Source organism: Lingula anatina, chromosome 10 (assembly GCF_051362555.1).
Source record: "Lingula anatina isolate TDL-2025a chromosome 10, LinAna3.0, whole genome shotgun sequence".
NCBI classification, from domain to species: Eukaryota; Metazoa; Brachiopoda; class Lingulata; order Lingulida; family Lingulidae; genus Lingula; species Lingula anatina.
Window position 1 is genome coordinate 15,396,839 of NC_141776.1, and position 20,657 is coordinate 15,417,495.

The 20,657-nt window shown below is 38.2% G+C and overlaps 1 protein-coding gene and 1 long non-coding RNA gene across 5 annotated transcripts in view; one reads left to right on the forward strand and one right to left on the reverse strand.

Annotated features, from left to right (window-relative positions):
* Nucleotides 1-265: 265 nt before the first annotated feature.
* Nucleotides 266-7,020, forward strand: LOC147759667 (uncharacterized). 3 transcript variants are annotated; one of them, XR_015331425.1, is made up of 5 exons: nt 266-1,018; nt 2,659-2,712; nt 2,936-4,312; nt 4,718-4,833; nt 4,938-7,020. It is a non-coding gene; the product is annotated as an uncharacterized LOC147759667 (long non-coding RNA). The 3 variants fall into 3 exon arrangements; XR_015331424.1 differs by having other exon boundaries at nt 266-2,712; XR_015331423.1 differs by having other exon boundaries at nt 2,659-4,312.
* A 7,314-nt stretch (nt 7,021-14,334) lies between these two features.
* LOC106155322 (uncharacterized) overlaps nt 14,335-20,657 on the reverse strand; it is a 31,882-nt gene continuing 25,559 nt past the window's right edge. For both annotated transcript variants that reach the window (XM_086997637.1, XM_086997638.1), the window contains exon 28: nt 14,335-20,071. In XM_086997637.1, coding sequence (XP_086853763.1) covers nt 19,909-20,071 — 163 coding nt within the window. In that variant the 3' untranslated portion in view covers nt 14,335-19,908. The remainder of the gene's footprint in view (nt 20,072-20,657) is intronic.

Genomic DNA, 20,657 nt, shown 5'->3' on the forward strand with positions numbered 1-20,657 from the left:
GGATCTTAAAGTTCTGAATTGGCTTTCCAACCATGTCACTTCAAGAGGAAATAGAAAGACAGCTTCATTTAATTGAAGAATTAGATAGAAACATTGAACAATGTGCGTTGTATTTTATTTTTAATTTGTATATATAGTATCCATAGATAAGAATACAAAAGATAACTGTAACAGCATGTTTCTTGTTTAGGGAATAATTTAAGCTACTGGACTTATTAATGATCGAATAGTGAGGAGTTAGATACTTCACTTTGTGAATATTTCTTTTCTAGAGAACTCCATCCAGATGGGTCAGACTGTCCACCAAGAGACCATCACCAGACGGTCAGGAATCTTTGCATACAGAGAGTTTGGCCCTGGGGGAATTATGTATGACTGTTCATTCAACATCATCCCGAAGCTTTGTGACAAATGTTTACCATATCTGCACTCGGTGCCATTATATGGCATTTTACTGCTGTGCCACAGATGTGACCTGGGTTTGAACTCGTTTAGAACTTCTAGCCAATGTCAATGCAGTGTACATGTGCGATGTTGGTTTTGTACATGGATTGATTAAGTCAACACCACACAAAAATTCCAATAAAATGGATGTCAGAGGAGCAAAGCATGTCATCTTATCTGACCCCTCCCTCCCTCAAGGTGTCAGAAGAACCAGAAGGACAGAGATGACATTGTCCTGGGACATGCTGCCAGACAGTATCTGAACTTGTGCAAGGAGAACAAAACTGAAGAGCATACAGACTTTTTCGACACAGTCGTAGATTTGTATATATAGTTTCCTTAGATAAGCATACAACAGATAACTGTAACAGCATGTTTCTTGTTTAGAGAATAATTTAAGCCACTGGACTTATTAATGATTGACTAGTGAGGAGTTAGATACTTCAATTTGTGAATATTTCTTTTCTAGAGAACCCTGTCCAGATGGGTCAGACTGACCACCAAGTGACCACCACCAGACGGTCAGGAATCTTTGCATACAGAGATGTGGGCACCGATATGACCAAGACTGGAGGTAGATATGAGGGGTGGTCACATATTGATTACGTGTTCCTTGGGAAACTGCAACACTGCCACAGAGATAGTATGCCTCGACTGCTCATTCAGCCTCATCCCAAAGCTTTGCAACATTTGTTTAAAAAATCTGCACTAGATTTTGGTCTAAATTAATGCCATACCTTAAGAGGCATTCTATGGCATCACAGGCCAAAGCAGAAAGTGGGAGCAGATATTATGGCTTTGTAGGCTAAAGACGTGGTTGTGGTAGATTATTCCAAATACCCTGAGACAAAAACAGCCAGGACCGTGTAATACTACACTTAAAATCTACATTTGCAAGACATGGAATTCCTGAGACGATTGTCTCAGACAATATGCCATTTGGCAGTTATGACTTTATAAACTTTGCAAGAGAATGGGGAATAAACCAGGATACCTCGAGTCCCCACTATTCTCAGTCAAATGGACAGAGCTAGAGAACAGTTCAGAGTATTAAGAAAATCTTAAAGAAATCTATGGGTGCTGGAAGAGACCCATACCTTGCCTTGGGGTATCGTAATACTCCAATCTCAGGAATGGATTTTCCCCAGCTCAGATGTGAAGGAGCAGAGGTTTTCGGTTCTAAGTTACCAAGCTACTTGAACTGCAAGTAGTACTTCTGAAGCAGCAGATACATAGACGACAGCAGAGGTACAAAAGAATATATGACGAGGTACAAGAGAATATATGACAGAAAAGCAAAGGAGTTGCCCGAGTTAACCCCAGGAGAATCAGTCGATCTTCAATGCCAGGGAGAATGGAAGCCAGCATCTGTTGTAAAGAGGGACACACATCCTCGGTCCCATGTAGTGAGCTACAATGGTCATTCATTTAGGAGGAACAGAAGACATGAGCCATATGCTGCAGCGTATAAAAGAGTGAATGAGGATGGCGTAAAGCTTCAAACAACTTACACTAACACTTTTTTTTTTTTGTGATTTGTGTGGACAATCAGGTTTCCAAGATAAGAAACACACCACAGAAAGCCGGCAATGTAAGTTATCATTGTTTGTTGGTAGAAGATATTTCAACTTTCTTTCTTGGGAAACTGCAACTCGGCCAGAGATATGCCTCGACTGCTCATACAGCCTCATCCCAAGGCTTGGCGACATTTGTTTACAAAATCTGCACAAGAATTTGGTCCAAATTAATTCCATACCAGGATACCTCAAGTCCCCACTATTCTCAGTCAAATGGACAGGCTAGAGAACAGTTCAGGCTATTAAGAAAATCTTAAAGAAATCTATGGGTGCTGGAAAAGACCCATACCTTGCCTTAGGGTATCGTAATACTCCAATCTCAGGAATGGACTTATTGTTTGTTGGTAGATAGTTCAACTTTCTTTATTACAGTTAAAATTGTTTTTTTTTAATACCTCATTTTCTTTTCTTCAATGACATTACTATAATTATTATTAATATTATTACTTTTTTGTTTAAAGTCTGAACCACATTGGACATTGTATCTGATGAAAACTTAACACTTAGTGTTTTACATTTATAAATATTTCAATGATTGATTATCCTTAGTTCAGCTCTTTAAATTCACCAACCCGCTTTTTGCCGTAGGCAGTCTCAACAGAAAAAACTTTTTCACACTGTTGTCTTCTCCTTGCAGGACCCACAAGATTGAATGGAAGACTGAGAGCTACCATGGATAGTATGCTAAGAGGTATGAAATTTTGTCATGAGCACGATAAGGAAGTTCATTCAATCATACGATTAACATTTTATCAAAGGATTAAGTTGTCAAACTGAATGAGAATACTGAGGCATGTTAACGAATTCCACCAAACATGTTAAATCAAAGTTAGAATATGCACTCTGGTAAAAGGAGGCTTGTTTGTAAGGTGATTTTAAGGCGGCAGAATAAAGTGTGTTCTGACAAATTTCAGCATTTAACAAGTTGTAGCAGAGCAAGTTCATAACAATTGTTACTATAAGCATGGCGACAAGTGGTAACACCAGTTATACAAGCAACAATAAGAAGTGCGGGGCAGCATTACAGAGTAGGCTAAAGCAAAAAATGGTGTAGCGGTTGCCCCGACTTTTGTGAGAGAAGCACAAACACATCAGAGAACAGGTATTTGATCAGTTGACACTTGACAATTGATTAAGTAAAGCAGGATGATAGCTTTCAGCATTTGAAGACTATGAGAGAGACTGAGCGAGTGTATTGCCGTATTTGACAGTCAATACAAGAAAATTGAAAAGAAAAACATGAAACTGCCTCCTGAACTTTTATCCATTAAATTACTAGACATTTTCTGAGAGACTGCCCAGACTTGCGGGAGACAGTAAACATTGCAGAAGAAAGTCCACCAGAGATGTCATCAAACAGTCAATGTAGTTTGCCTAATGAGCAAACGTAAAAGCAAAACAAAGGGTGTTTTTGCAACAACTGTACTTTACACCATACCTTACCAAAAAAAAAAAAAAAAAACTTGATTTTCTGCGTGCTGGGCAAAAAGATTTTAATAAGTTAACTCAAAACTAGGGGAAGTTAAGTGCATCTTGCAGGAAAAGTGGAAGAAAATAATATTTCTTACATTGGCGCTGAGATAATTTCACAGAAAACATCAAAATACATAGTTTCTGGTGCAAACACCCTCACATGTGCAAGTAAGAAAACACATCCAATGGTTCTTTTTTGCAACAAATGTTTCACCAATTAACACAGTCAATCACAATTGAAGGGTCTGCAGTAGTCAGTATGACATTCTTACTGCGTGGTGTAATACCTTTTATCACTCCGTCAGCTTTTTGCCAGAAAAGACTATTCATTCTCATGTAAATAGAATTTGCGAAAAAATTTAAAAAAAAAGTACAATACAAGGAGAAGTAAAAAGAAGAAAGAAGCCCTTATAGAGTTACTTTTAAGTCCAGTGAAGATGCCGGTAATGTACAGCACCGTGATTATTGTACTGCAACAGTTTCTAGCCAGGATGCCCTTCTGATTTTCTGACCCATTGTTCTGGAGTCATAAGGTCCACTTAAACACGGTATGTTGTAAAGTGATGTGGTGGTCTTAAAAGTCGAAACAGATTGTTCAAAACACAGTTAACTGCATCTTGCGCTTTATTAAAAACAGAATATCCGCTTGAACATGGAACTTTGAACATGAACCCAGGCTGATGCTGCAAAACTTAAAGGGACGGTTGGGTCAAAAGCTAGGAAAGTGCAAGAGGATATTTTGACTAAATACAGAGAAATTCGGGCATTGAAATTGGAAACCAAGGGCAACTTAGAGATGGTGAAAGAGCTTCTGAAAGGTAATTATTGTGTAGTAATTTTACATACTGTAAACCTGTTGTTTTTGTAACCCTAATATTTTTACAGACTGGCTTGGATTTAATGTTTCCTTTCCTCAGATATGTACATGTAAGGTGCTGTAAAATACTGTTAATCCTAAACTAGCAATATTTCTTGTCTTAATTTCTTATAATTATAAATCAAAGGGGCTGCTCAAGACTAAATGTTATTGGGGTACAAGTTGTGTCCAACTCAGAAATTTCCTTGTTAAAACCAAATCATTGTTGGAAATGTCAAAAAAGTGTCATTGAGGCCAAAATTCTCAATTGCTAATTTTAACATTACTTTTTTTTAAAAATTATTGTTTTATATGTTTGCATTAATTTACTTGTCTTTTATCAGTATTAGTGAATTTAAATTTTCAGAAATGGCAATGGCAAGAACATCTGCCAGAGGAGGGGGAGAAATACCATCAGCCATCTGCTGAAGTAGAACAAGCATCTGCTGTGGTTGGGGAAAGTAGCTTCGGACAACTTGACAGGTAAAAAGTGAAAATACTGTAAACCCCATAATTCTGGACTTAATGAGGTCCATTTAATAGTGCATAAGGTTTGAAACATAATATTATTTACATTGTTTACCTAGCCTACGTCGATCAGTAGAAATGGAAAATCTGGACGAAGAAACACCTTCAATCACATTAACAGGCACTAGGCCCTTTATTCAGCCCAACATGTCTGAAAGTCATCAAATCAACATATCCAAGATTTGGTCAGGAAGAAGCCCAACAAGGAAATAACACTGACTACAGTCTCTCACCAGAGAGTGTGGCGTTTATAGAAAAGGACTTGTCCTCAACTTAGTGTCATGCAGTGATGATCAAACAGCATATTATGCCAACTGGATCAGCAAATGGTCAAACATCGGAAGCAGCATCCATCTAGAAGGATGTCACGAAACAGCTGATATGGTGTTTGAATTGTGCAAACAAAAATGTAAAAAAAATATTCATTTGCAATCACTTTGCTTCTAAACACAGCCAAAAAAACCACAAAACCTTACCAATTAACAAAGAAAAAAAACTTTTTTAAAGTACAATACAAGGAGAAGTAAAAAGAAGAAGGAAGCCCTAATAGAGTTACTTTTAAGTCCAGTGAAGATGCCTGTTAGCAAACTAGTGGGTAATGTACAGTAGTATTATTATTGTACTGTGACAGTTTCAAGCCAGGATGCCCCTTCTGATTTTCTGACCCATCGTTCTGGAGTCATAAGTCATTTTTAAGTTATTATTTTATATGTTTGCATTAGTTTACTTGTCTTTTATCAGTATTAGTATATATTTGTATATATATTATATATATTATATATTTGTGACTAGTCTTTTCTTTAAATATAATATTTTAAAAATTATTATTATTTATTAGTTTCTTTTTAAATCTAACTTAATGACTTGATATTTCAAGGGTTAGCTTATAATGCTTCGGCGACTTACCATCTTTAATTTTACTTTAGTAATATTTAACCTTTTAAGAGAATAAAGATGTTAAAAAAGAATCGCATATGTAGCATGGAAAATGTTCAGCCCAAAAAGACACTAAGAATTAATGGAATCACCAGTTTTCGACAAAACATTAGGAAGAGTGACATCATTCAAAGCTGACATCAAATTGCAAGAAGGGGCTAAACCTATATCTTGTAAAGCAAGGCCAGTGCCCTAAGCACTCAGACAGCAAGTGGAAGAAAAATTAGATTGGATGCCCAAGGAGTAAAAAGTAGGGAAGAGTGAGTGGGCCTCACAGCCTAGACCAACAGTAAAAGAATTTGAATGTCGTTGCAACTGAAAATGTAAATCATATGCTGAAATCTATAGCTGTAAAACCTAAGACAGGTCTTCATGTACAATTTTCTAGCAGTGGTCAGGGCAGTGTACATGTACGATGTTACAGATGCAATGGAACTGGACTCTGGGGAAAAGAACCTAAATGTCCTGCATGTGGAAAAATTTTGCCATAAATGTGGAAAAGAAGAACATTTTTGAAGTTGCATGTTCTTGTCATGTTCCCTTGAGTCATCTGACCCAGACAGGGTCAACAGAAGAGCTCCTTGAAGACACAGACAATGCATTACAAAATGCCGCATAGAGAGTTGTTCATAGATATGGTGACTGCAATTCCCAGGCTGACGCCATTTGTTTCAATTGTGAATACGGACTTTGTTTGAATTACAAAATAATACTTGGAGGGGTGTTCATAGACATATTAAATGTAATTCTCTCATGGATATGGCGTGTCTTGATTGCAAAAAAAGAAGATTTGCTAAAAATTTTGTCGCAGACATGTTGGCGTGTTTCAGAGACGTATGGCCAACATTTCACTGTAGCATTTATTTGCGAGTCCAAAAGCAAACTTTGGTCAATTCTGGAAAATTATGAAAAAATTACCATTTCTTAGTATTAAATTCTAAAGCAAAATTCAAATTTCACTGAAGCCCCAGCTCCTCTTCCTGATCCGGGAGATCATCGGAGCTATGAAAGTTACCATCAGTATATTTACCTTTCTCATTAATTTGATTATCATTCATTATTTATCTATATATTATTTACAGATACAATGATTAACACTGCTGTGATGACGTTAGCATTAACGTCAGTCTAAAGGCTGGAGGTCATTGTTATTGGAAAATATTTTTTACATGTTCAAACATGTATTGTTAATTACTGTGGGGGGGGGGGGGGGGGAACTTACCCTATTTCGGCTCTTTAAATAAAAGTGGGGGGAATCATTAGAAGGACAGTAACAATTTCACTGAACACTTATACAATATGATAAATCAAAGTACCATTCAACTTTGCCAGAGGGGGACTGTATGTATAAAAGACTGATTTGGTGATGATTTGATATATAGAGAGATAGAGACGAGAGTTAGTATTAAATTCTTGGATTGTTTACTCTGTAGGGGAATACGTCGCGGTCACGTAGAGTTAACTAGATACAAGGAAGGGGACAGTTAGCGTTAACAAGGAAACGCACCAAGGGTATTCCCCCATTTAATGATTTATTAAATTAATAAGAAACTTCACCAGTGACGTTGTGGTTTTCTTTGGTTCATGAAGCCCAAAAGACCGTGCCGCAACATTCGTATGGCCAAACCATCATCGCGTTATCCAAGAACATTGAAAAGTAAAGGTACTATCTTTACAGCGGCTTAGCTCACCAGGACCTGGGCTTAGTGAACGCAAAAAAGAAAGACCAGAAAAGAAAAGATGTCTCAGGAACAGTTCCACTCGTTGATCGAGAACATCTGCCAGCTGACGGAGCAGAGACAGATGGAGGCTGACAGACAAGGACTCCGATGGGCAGAAGAGAGGGAAAGACTTCTCTGCAAGACTTATCAGATCTGGTTCATCCCTGCGATGGAACAGTCCATTCTAAAACCCTTGAATGGATAGATCAGATGGAGAAAGCGATCTCCTGTGGCCATGGCAACATTACAAACTGTGCTAAAAGGTTGGCCCTGAAGACTAGCAGAGGTGCCTTAGCAGCAGAGGTTGATTATTGCCTTTGCCAACAAAATGATTACTATGGCACAGGTAGGGTAACCCTCCGAGATCACATCCACTACTCGTTCCTGTCACCTTATGTCTTCAGACAGAGATGGAGCAACTTTGGCATTGATATTATTATCATTATTATAAGTATCATCAGTTACTCTTAGAATAGTTTCAGGTAAAAAGAAATTGTGCGTATTAGTCCTCAATGTATCCATTATTATTATTATTTTTTTAAATATATATTAGTTAGATGTGTCTTTTTTTTGGCTCTATGTATACTTTATATTATTGTCTTTGTTTTTTTTTCTGTTTCTCTCAGTATATGATCCTGTGTGTCACTTCAGGTATCGATAATTATTTTATTAGTTGACTTACAATTGTATAGTTATTCATTCTATTTTCTGCAATAAAAAAGAATAGTGAGGAGTGTCTCAGGCGAGCTCCTTGAAGAAACAGAAAATAATAGAAATAATGACAAATGTGGCATATGCAAATCCAAAGCAGTAAAAGTCTGTTTGGATGGTGAACACAAACTTTGTGCAAAATTTTGTTGCAAACACGACAGAGAAGTCCATACAAATTTATAAACAACATTCTATCAGAAGATATAATTAACAAACCAAACAATGATAAAAAGTCATGTTTATGAACCCAAAACATACGTTGTAAAGTTAAAATGAATTTCAATTATATATTTTGACTTAATTTTAAATATTTTAATTATTCTTTGATGCAATTTTATTTTTAATTTTGAAATTAGACCTAAGACAAAGGCATAGTTTGTGTGGTTTGTTCTATTAATTGACTATAGGACAACAAGTGGATGGACAGTACTAAGAGTTCCCACCTTTATGAGAAACAATGCTTTGATCTCTGGGAACCAGTGGATGGACAATCTTGAGGGTCACCCTCCTACGTCATTAGAAGTACAGTAACAATTTCATTGAACACTTATTATACAATATGATAAATCATAAAGTACTATTTAACTTTACCAGAGGGGGACCGCCTGTATATATAAAAGATTGATTTGGTGATGATTTGATATATAGAGACGAGAGTTCAGTTCTAGTTCTGAATCGAGTTGAGCAAGTTTACTCTGTAGGGGAATACGTCGCGGTCACGTAGAGTTAACTAGATACAAGGAAGGGGACAGTTAGCTTTAACAAGCACACGCATCGTGGGTTATTCCCCCATTTAACAATTTATTAAATTAATAAGAAACTTCACCATTGAGGTTGTGGTTTTTTTGGTTCATAAAGCCCAAAAGACCCTGCCCCAACATTCACATGGCCAAACCATCATTGCGTTATCCAAGAACATTGAAAAGTAAAGGTACTATCTTTACAGTGGCTTAGCTCGCCAGGACCTGGGCTTAGTGAACGCGAAAAAGAAATACCAGAAAAAAAAAAGTCTTAGGAACAGTTCCACGCATTGATCGAGAACATCCCCCAACTGACGGAGCAGAGACACGTAGAGGCTGACAGACAAGGACTCCGATGGGCAGAAGAGAGGGAAAGACATTCTCTGCAAGACTTATCAGATCTGTTTCATCCCTGCGATGGAACAGTCCCTTCTAAAACCCATGAATGGATAGATCAGATGGAGAGAGCGTTCTCCTGTGGCCACGGCAACATTACAAACTGTGCTACAAGGTTGGCCCTGAAGACTAGCAGAGGTGTCCTAGCAGCAGAGGTTGATTATTGCCTTTGCCAACAAAATGATTACTACGGCACAGGTTGGGTAACTCTCCGAGATCACATCCACCTCCTGTTCCTGTCACCTTACAAGGCAGCCTGTCTTCAGACGGAGACAGAGCAATTACGGTATTGATATTATTATCATCAGTTACTCTTAGAATAGTTTAAGGTATAAAGAAATTGTGCATATTAGTCCTCAACGTATCCATTATTATTATTATTTTTTTTTAATATATATTAGTTAGATATGTCTTTTTTTTATTGTCTCTATGTATACTTTATATTATTAGGTAGAAGGTAAACATTTCAGAAGGAACAATAAAACTAAAAGTTAAAGGACCCAAAAAATACACCTGCCAGTGTAGGTTAATTGACCATTGTAAAGCCAATGCAGCTGCCGTTTGCCAGGATTGTTATCCTTCATTTGCTTTGCTGTATTGTGAAACGTGTGATGATTTAATACACAGCTTGGTTAAATCATCTACACACAGAACCATCCCACTGCAACAAGGGACATTTGACTCTGACCAAGGTGACGATGATATTATACTTCCTTTTGACGAAGACGACCACGGTGCATCAAGCAGCGAGGAAGCGCAATTAACAAAGCACGCTGTTGACGACACGGACAGAGAAACGGAAGAAGAGGGGGGAGCTACGTGGTCACGTGGTCCGATGACGACAATCGTGCAACCGGCGGAGCTGTCAAACTCAGCTGCATTGTCTACCTCTTGTGCCGTACAGGGGACTTTCCTAGTTTGGTGTGTGACTGCATAGATATAACCAGGACTGGAGGGAAATAAAATGGTAAAATATGTTACATATGAGGCTGTATCGGACACTCACTCATGACTGGAGTCAATTATTTTCATTGTCCGCGTGTGTGTGCGTGTGTGTGTGTGTGTGTGTGTGTGAGAGAGAGAGAGAGAGAGAGAGAGAGAGCGTAAAAGGTGCACTCAAGATTGAAATCGATTTCACAAAGCTACAGGTTTACAATATTTGAGATATAACAGCCGTACGTTTTGAGACAGGAACAGTCACAAATTGTGTGAACGCTTTTCTACATGAAGTCCAACCATCAACCGATAATCTGTATGTTTGATAATTGCAAACCATATCGTCACAGGCCTGTTCAACAGTAGTTACAGCAAATAGGGCATTCCCACTTTCATGTACAATGATAAGCACGATCGGGTCATATAGTAAAGATTTGAGAGGTTTTCCCTCATGACATGGTAAAGCGGCCCAGCGCCCGATCGGGCCAAACCATAGAAAGCTATAAAAGCGCGTGCACGAGGCAGGTAACCGTACAGTATCTGTTTTAAGCACGTGGAGGTAACATTCACTCAGCCGGGATAGCAATAACATGGCAGACAGTCAGACAGTGTGTTCAATGGAAAGACGTATGTATTACTATTAATTCCATGTTAATTATTTTTATTGACAAAGAAATATAACGTTATTATACATGTATTTACTAAGAAAATGTCCTATTTTAAACAACGATCACATTTCTTGAAATATTACCAAGCTATTGTCGTGTGTTAGTCGATCGTTAATATTAGCGTTCGTTCCTGCGTGTGATTGAAATGTGCATGCGCGTGCTTGTGCATGTGTAGTTCAGTATCATGTTTGTATTTATCTGCTTCTACATGTGTTTGTTAACTTAGGTGTGTGTGTACGTGTGTGTGCACGACTGCGTGTGTGTGTTTGATTGTGAACGGGTATGCTTGAGTGTGAGAGAGGGGGGAGGTGCAAAAGTGTTAAAATTCAGCAGTTGTCACAAACGTACAGATACACATTTAACTGGAAACAATCTTATGAAGTACTGTTTTAATCGACTATATCATAGAACATTCGCCATGAATACCGTTAGTGACAGATTAAATGAGTTCCCTAAAAACTCATCCAATTTAACTCATCTGTATTACTTCCTATTCAAGTTCAATAGTAACTATGGACCTATCTGTCAGTTTTGAAGATAAAGGTGAACGAAAATTTGCTAAGTTCAGTTCATAGTAAAAGGAAGGTCAAAGGTCAATTTAAAGGTCACAGTAAATTGCCAGTTCATGACTTCCTATTTAAGTTCAATAGTAACTATGGACCTATCTCTGCCAGTTTTGGAGATTAAAGGGAACAAAAATTGGCAAAGTTCAATTCATGGTGAAAAGTAGGTCAAAGATCAATTTTAAGGTCACTGATTAATTGCCAGTATGTGACTTCCTATTCAAGTTTAATAGTGACTATGGACCTATCTCTGCCAGTTTTGGAGATTAAAGGGAACAAAAATTGGCAAAGTTCAATTCATGGTGAAAAGTAGGTCAAAGGTCAATTTTAAGGTCACTGTTAAATTGCCAGTATGTGACCTCCTATTCAAGTTCAATAGTAACTATTGACCTATCTCTGCCAGTTTTGGAGATAAAAGGGAACAAAAATTTGCAAAGTTCAGTTCATGGTGAAAAGTAGGTCAAAGGTCAATTTCAAGCTCACATCTAGATTGCAAGTAAATGACTTCCTATTCAACTTAAATAATAACTATTGACCTATCTCTGCCAGTTTTGGAGATATAAGGGACTAAATGTTACAATTCTGAGTTACAAAAATGTGCCACCACAAAGTACTAGTTTTGGAGATATAAGGGACTAAATGTTACAATTCTGAGTTACAAAAATGTGCCACCACAAAGTACTTTTTAATACAGCATAACACGAAAACCGTATGAAATACAAAAAAACGGAGACCAATCTCAGTGTTGGGCTTTACATGCTCTACAAAATGCAAAAAAGAACGGGTCGCTAGCATTAACGGTTCCCGAATTAGGGACAGTTTTCATTTTCGGTATTTTATGGCCGCTACTCCTGTGAAAATGCACCGATTGACCCCAAATTCACAGAGATGAAAGATGACCCAAAGGGTAACACTTTCCAATATAATTATTGGTTAAGTCTGTGTAGTGTCTGAATAACAGTGCAAATAATATTTTTTTTCGTAAAAAAATTTTTTTTTTTTGAAAATTTTGGCCCGTTTGACCTTGAAATAAAGGTCAAAGGTCAAATCCAAGGGCATATTTGAAATCTACACATATGACTTTTGGAAAGCCGTCTGTAGAAAATTTTCCCATAATTCCTTCCGTAGGGTAGATAATTGGCATTGAATTTTCAAAAATTTTGACAAGGGTGCATTTCAAGGAGCGTCACGCCCAGGTCAATGTACCGACTGAGACAAAAAAACCTGGGGGTTCAAGTTGAGGTTATATGTGACCTAAATCCAAGAGATGGGGACAGGGGTCCTTGCGGTCTAGGAGGAGAAGCGGTAACGGTGACTTGTATCCGGCGCCAGTACGCGGAGCCGGCGGAGCTTACGGAGCTGGACGAGCCGGCGGAGCCGGACGAGACGGGTCGGGACTAAAACCAGGAGTACCGCCAGCGTACACGCTGGTGGTACTAATTACCTAAATTTTACCTTTAAGTTTTATGTCCGACCAAATCACAGAAGGCTATGAAAGCACTCGAGGCTGATAACTGATACACACATACCTAGTACTAGTATTAAGCGCGGCGAGGTTACATACTATCAGCAGATGTTTGTGACAGCGGTGTATTAACATGGCAGTCAGTCAGACAGCGTGAACCAAGGGGAGTCGTTTGCAGTAGCCTTCTACTACCCAACTTTCACTGTTGGGTTTTATGTCTGCGGTAATTAATAAATTATATGAGATAAAAGTTCGCTACTTATGAACTATACTAGCAGACATAGCTTACAATACTTAATAATGAGTCAATAGAGCGAGGGGGAACTCAACGTCCGATCTTACCTTACTTAACCACAGAAAGCTGTTAAAAACACGATCAAAGCAGCCTTCCTTACCAGTTTTAAGCGCGTCGAGGTAACAAATACTATCAGCCGGGATTTGACAGCGGTGTAATAGGCAGACAGTCAGTCAGCGTGTTCCATGGAAAGTCATATGTAGTAGGCCTACTGCAGTTTCCATGTTATTTTTTCTTGACAAAGTAATCTTACGCGTTTGAATTTATTTAGAATGTCCAACCTAAAGTATGAGATGGCTACTTTCAAAATATAAAGAAATCAAGTGTGTGTTGATCATAACTGGGAGCGCTCGGAAGAATGAGGGCGTGTGTGTGTGTGTGTGTGTGTGTGTGTGTGTGTGTGTGTGTCAGAGAGAGAGAGAGAAATTGCAAAGGGGAAAAGCCCTATGATTCAAACGACACACGGGATAAACACGCTTCAGTACAGCATAGTGGTGCTGAAGAAAGTAACTGATCAATCCGTGGACGGTTGGGAAGTGAATTTCACAATTGCCCTTGTCCAGTGTTTACCCACTTAACTTCCAATAAATACTAGCTCTGATCATGTTGAAGGCGGCCCTTTTTCACGGTAATATTCAGGGTACAGCCGTAACATTGTGTGTTTGTATGTGTATGTGTAAGATTGAATTTAATTAAATTAAATTAACAAAAAAATATAAAAGCCCTAAAATACAGAACTAACAGGAGTACCATATATCATACGGAGTTAGATACTTCACTTTGTGAATATATCTTTTCCAGAGAACACCAACCAGATGGGTCAGACTGACCACCAAGAGACCACCACCAGACGGTCAGGAATCATCGCATACAGAGATGTGGGCACGGATATGACCAGGACTGGAGGTAGATATGGGGCACTGAATGCGTAACACGTTGCATTCTACTGCTGTGCAACACATGTAACAAGCAAGTGCAAATAGGTGACAGGGCTGGTCACCACAGGGTTGACCTCTCTCACCTGATGGGCAAGATGGAGTAGATGAAAGGAACGATAGAATAAAGACCACCTTCCTAGAATGTGCATCAGAAGTCGCACCGGCCAGTAAAATGAAGGACTCAAAGCTCTCAACAGAAACGAGGATTCTCATGAAGAAAAGACGGATGATGAAGAAAACAGAGGTAAACAACAACAGGGACATCAGAAACAACATCGAATATGCAGAACTGGATAAGACCATCAAGAAGAAGGCAAGGGAAGACATCAGGAAGCAGAACATGAAGAAGATAGCAGAGACCATCGAAAATGGAAAGAGCATGAAAAGAGCAAAGAGATCCTTTCAACTAGGGCAGGATAGAATGCTGACTCTTCTAGACAAAGATGAAAATGAGCTCACCACACAAGACCAGATATTAGAACGAGTAGAATAATTCTATGGAGAGTTGTCTGACAGCAACAAGGGAATAGAAATCTCAAAGGCATGCGATCTACCAGACATAACAGCTTGGGAAGTAGAGTCAGCAGTCCAGAAAATGAAGAACGGAAAGGCAGCAGGAAATGACATCAAAGCAGAAATGGTAAAAGCAGGAGGAGATATCCTATCTCAGGAATTAGCTAGGCTCTTCACAAAGTGCTTACATCTGAAGGAAATTCCTGTAGCATAGAAGAACGCCAACATGATCATAATGTTCAAAAAGTGCAATAGGAAAGACATCAAGAATTACAGACCCATCTGCCTACTTTCTAATTTGTACAAGATTTACACCAAAATATTGACCGAAAGGCTAACAAGACAACTAGATGAAGCGCAGCCAAAGGAACAAGCAGGTTTCAGAGGCCAGTACACCACCACTGATCATATGCACACTGTCAACCAGCTCAAAGAGAAATGTTTTGAGTATAACATTCCACTATGTGTAGCATTAGTTGATTATGAAAAAGCCTTCGACTCAGTAGAAACCCTGGCATCCCTGCAAGATCTAGGGATCGAATATGGATACGTAGACGTCCTCAGAGACATATACATCGATAGCTCTGTAACAGTCAAACTACACAAGACCACCAATAAGATCAGGATCAAGAAAGGTGTACGCCAAGGAGATGCAATCTCTCCTAAACTGTTCACAGCAGCATTGGAACGTATATTCAGGGATCTAGACTGGCAGGACAAGGGCTTAAACATAGATGGTACCAGGCTCAATCACCTTAGGTTTGCAGACGACATAATAGTAGCAGATGATGCAAAAGACCTAGAAGAAATGCTACAGGCGTTAGCAGATGAAAGCGCAAAAAGTGGGCTAAAGATGAACACCAGCAAGACAAAGGTGATGTTTGGACCACTAACCACCCCTTGCACAGTGAAATTCAACACCAAAGAGATAGAAGCAGTGGAAGAGTATATATACCTTGGGCAACGGTTCAGCCTTTGTGATCGAACACTGGAGAAAGAAATCCAACGAAGGATAAAAGCAGGATGGGCAGCATATGGGAAGCACAATGACATCTTCAAGAGCAACCTTCCTACCTGCCTGAAAAAGAAAGTGTTTAATGCTTGTGTGCTGCCAGCAATCACCTATGGCTCAGAGACCTGGGCACTGAATGCCTCCATGGAACACAAGCTACAAGTAGCTCAGAGAAAGATGGAAAGAATTATGTTGAACATCAATCCAAGAGAGCGGAAAACGAATGCATGGTTAGAACAGACCAAAGTTAAGGACGTACTGCTCACAGTTAAAGAAATGAAATGGAGGTGGGCAGGACATGTCAAAAGAATGAAGGACAATAGGTGGACAATCAGGCTTACAGAATGGACCCCAATGTATGGACAAAGAAAAAGAGGAAGGCCGGTCAAACGATGGAGGGATGAATTAGATGACTACTGGAAGTCTTGGAAGAAGAAACCTTGGCCAAACTGGAAATCTGAGGCTCAGGATAGGAAACAATGGAAAAAGCATGCTGAGGCCTTTGTCCAACAGTGGAACACTATAGGCTCTAAATGATGATGATGATGATGATTGAGGAAGACGACCACGGTGCACCAAGCAGCGAGGAAGCGCAATTAATGACGCACGCTGAGGAGGGGGAGCTACGTGGTCCGATGACGACAATCGTGCCACCGGCGGAGCTGTCAAACTCAGCTGCATTGTCTACCTGTAAGATGACTTTTTTGGCTTCTGTTAAAAGGTTATACTTATTCAAATCTCTTACCCGAGGGGTCTAAATTCTCGTGAAGCTGTGATTTGAATGACTTAAGGGTACTGTTGATTATTCCATATGAGCTCCATGTTTATTGTGAAATTCAATTTATTTTATTACGCTGACACCCCGTCTTGCATACTTTTATTAAACTGAGGTAAACAATGCCTGTTACCAAGTCCTATCTTGATCATCCATCTAACTATTTTTACAGTGGCTTAGCTCGCCAGGACCTGGGCTTAGTGAACGTGAAAAAGAAATACCAGAAAAAAAAAAAAGATGTCTTAGGAACAGTTCCACGCGTTGATCAAGAACATCTGCCAACTGACGGAGCAGAGACAGGTGGAGGCTGACAGACAAGGACTCTGATGGGCGGAAGAGAGGGAGAGACATTCTCTGCAAGACTTATCAGATCTGTTTCATCCCTGCGATTGAACAGTCCATTCTAAAACCCTTGAGTGGATAGATCAGATGGAGAAAGCGATCTCCTGTGGCCACAGCAACATTACAAACTGTGCTACAAGGTTGGCCCTGAAGACTAGCAGAGGTGCCCTAGCAGCAGAGGTTGATTATTGCCTTTGCCAACAAAATGATTACTACGGCACAGGTGTGGTAACTCTACGAGATCACATCCACTACTCGTTCCTGTCACCTTATGAGGCAGCCTGTCTTCAGACGGAGATAGAGCAATTTTGGTATTGATATTATTATCATTATTATTAGTATCACCAGTTACTCTTAGAATAGTTTCAGGTATAAAGAAATTGTGCGTATTAGTCCTCAACGTATCCATTATTATTATTTTTTTTAAATACATATTAGTTAGATATGTCTTTTTTTTTGTCTCTATGTATACTTTATATTATTGTCTAAAGATAAGGAAAACGAATGCTTCTCAAAGCCACCCGCAACCGCCAAGCTAATGACATCACTGCAGCCAGTGCTTCAGGTGTACGCATGGATTGTTATCCTTCTTTTATTTGCCACTTAGACGAATGTAAAAAAAAACAGCTGATGTGGTGTGTCTGAAATGTGCAAACGTAAAAGCAAAAGAAAGTGTTTTTTTTTTTTTTTGCAACAACTGTTTTGCAAGCAAACAACGCAAAAAGAAACACCATACCTTACCAATAAACAAAGAATTAGTAATTCAGGGAAGAACATTAACCACAATTATATTTTTCAAAATCTGTTTTTTATACTGGAACCCAGTCAAGGTTTTAGTATATGCAACGAATAATTGAACACGTTATGTCTGTTAATCCATTAGAATGCCGTGTATAGAACTGATCATCCAATGATACACCTGAATCTTATACTTTCAGAGAAAAAAGGGAGGTGCTTCTGGAAAATGAATTATAACCTTTTGAAGGATCCAGAATATATTACCAGAGTAAAGAAAGTAATAAATGATCTTAAATATCAATATGTCTCAAGTCCATTCAAAATAGGAATTATGTAAAATAAGTGATAAAGAGCTTGATTTTTTAGTGGTGAGCAGACTTTCTTTGAAAAGATGCTACTGCAAGTTAGAGGATTTACAATTGCTTACAGCTCAGCAAAGAAGGAGAAAAATGTAATGAAAATCTTGGCTAAAAAAATGACAGAGATATATTCCCAATATACTGAAAATCCCACGCCTGAACTCAAAAATCAACTCGCAACACTGAAACTAGAAGACATGAGACAAATACATATCAGGAGTGTTTTCATTAGAACTAAAGCAAAATGGTTAGAGGAAGGAGAAAAACCTTTAAAATATTTTTTATCCCTTGAAAATGAAATTATGTCAATAAAACTATGAAGAAAATTGTAAAGGAGAAAGGAAACATTGTTACGGATCAAGCTGAATTTCTAAAAGAAATATGACATTTTTACAATCAATTATACTCTAAACAAATTAACTCTCCTGAAAATATTTGAACTAAATAACATATACTGATAAAGGCAAAATCAATATATTGGATGACAACACAGCTAAACAGAGGGAGCAATTATAGATCAAGAAGCATCAATAGCGCTAAAAATATGAAGAACAATAAGTTACCCGGTTCCGATGGTTTCTCAGTCATTTTTTTTTTTTTTGAAGGACATAGGACAGTAAACACCGTCAAAAGAAACACCATACCCTACAAATAAATAATAACACCACTGAGGCAAGAGTTGAGACAAGCGCAAAAGCTGCAGCCATACCCTCAAACAACTTCATGGAAAACATTGAAAAAATGTGGATTCTGGTGCGGACAACCTGACAACACCTATTCAACAACCAGAACAAACTGCGCTGACATCAAATATCAAATGCTGGGGAGGCACACACTAAGATAACTTATGTTAACAAAGGTAATTAAATATTGGATTAAGTCACTCAAAACAATTCACACAAAATATGTTAAAATACGTTATGATTTTCTGTACAACTTAGCAGAAAACAATGACTGTTGGGCACTTGAGGTTAAGAAAATGTTCTACTCCTATGGTCTTGGGATAGTATGGTATAAGCAAGGCATTGGTGAAGAAATTTGTTTTTTGAAGGAATTTGAACAAAGATGTCTTAATATTGATGTACAAATATGGTGTGAAGAGTTATCAAATAGTAATAAATTAGATGCACATAAGCTTTTTAAGGAGAACTTCATATGTGAAACTTATGTGATGACTTTGGATGAAACTATTTTCAGAACTGCACTAGCACATTTTAGATGTTCAAATCACCCCCTTATGATTGAGACGGGTAGACAAGAAAAAGGTAGAGATAAAGGGGTTTGCCCAGGTGAAATAGAAACAAATGCACTTTCTTCTCGTGTATCCTTTGTACCAAGATCTTAGAATCAAATGGTTAGGAAACTTTTGCAATTTCAATGTAAGATGGATTTATTTATAAGATTAATGGGTATAAAAGAAACTCCGATGTTATGAGGAAATTGCCTTGTTTTTGTTAAATGCAGAAAAAACAAAACTAGAGTTTACTACTACTGTAGACCATAATCCTACGAAACTAAATCCAAATGAATTAAGGGGTGGTGTTAAAACTGCTAAACGATAGTTACCCCCTAACAGCTTCAGTAGGTGTGCCAAATATCAGAGCCACTTAAGCAGAGAGGAATTTAGCAAGAAACCCCTCGGAGATGAGTCAATCTTGCTAGATCGATCTAGGTATGGGAATGGGGTCTAATATTGCTACACATGAATAGTATCATGATGTCATCCTTGCAGACCATCAGCTAGCTATGCTTACTTAATGAATATAACCTACTAACAGTTACACTGAATGGCTTATTGTGCACTAATTAAAATACAGAATTTAACAAAAAATTGTGTTGCTTAAAATCTGCCTCATTTTGAGTGCACAAATATATTCTTAAATATATCAGCATACTCTCTAAGTGAAATAGTACCAAAGCTCTTAAGTTGGGGTTTCCTGCACTGCCTGTACAGTCCCAGATGCTTGTGTTGGTTGTCTGAAGGGTTCATGATTGTCAGCAGACAAGGGTGGAGATTCTGACCTTGACATTGGTGTAACTCGTCCAACCGTTGGCTCCTCTTCCCTGGACGGCTTCAGCCTTTTCCTGAAATGTTTGTGGTGATTACTTAATAAAATCAGAGAATAAATTAATAATTTACTGCAAAATTATGTTTTTGGAGTAAAACAAACTGCTCGACTCCTATGTATTAACAAGGCAGCAAAGCTGTCAAATGTACAGACAAAAAAACAGAAAATAAAGATGCAAAAAAGGTCATTTTGTCAATTTTGATGCAATAATAAATAATGCTTATAATAGCACTGTCAGTCAACACTGAATTTTAATCTTGCACAACAGGTAACATGGTCAATAACAGGAGCGGACCCAGAGATATTTTCTGACAGTATTACAAAGTATCTATGTTGATCCATCCTCCATTTTGATGGTCTTCCAACAGAAAAAAATAGATACCAGTCAATATAAACTTAATAACCTGACTGTCTTCCGGAAGACCCAGAAGATGGTCTCAATCCACCCCTTCAATAAGATTACAGTTTCAGGACCATGAGAGTTCAAATTCACATTATGAAAGTCTCAATATTTGAAAAATGATGACAGTGCATAAAAAAATATTACATAATGTTTAAAGACATAAAAAACAATACAACTGCTTATGTAGAAATACAGAAAA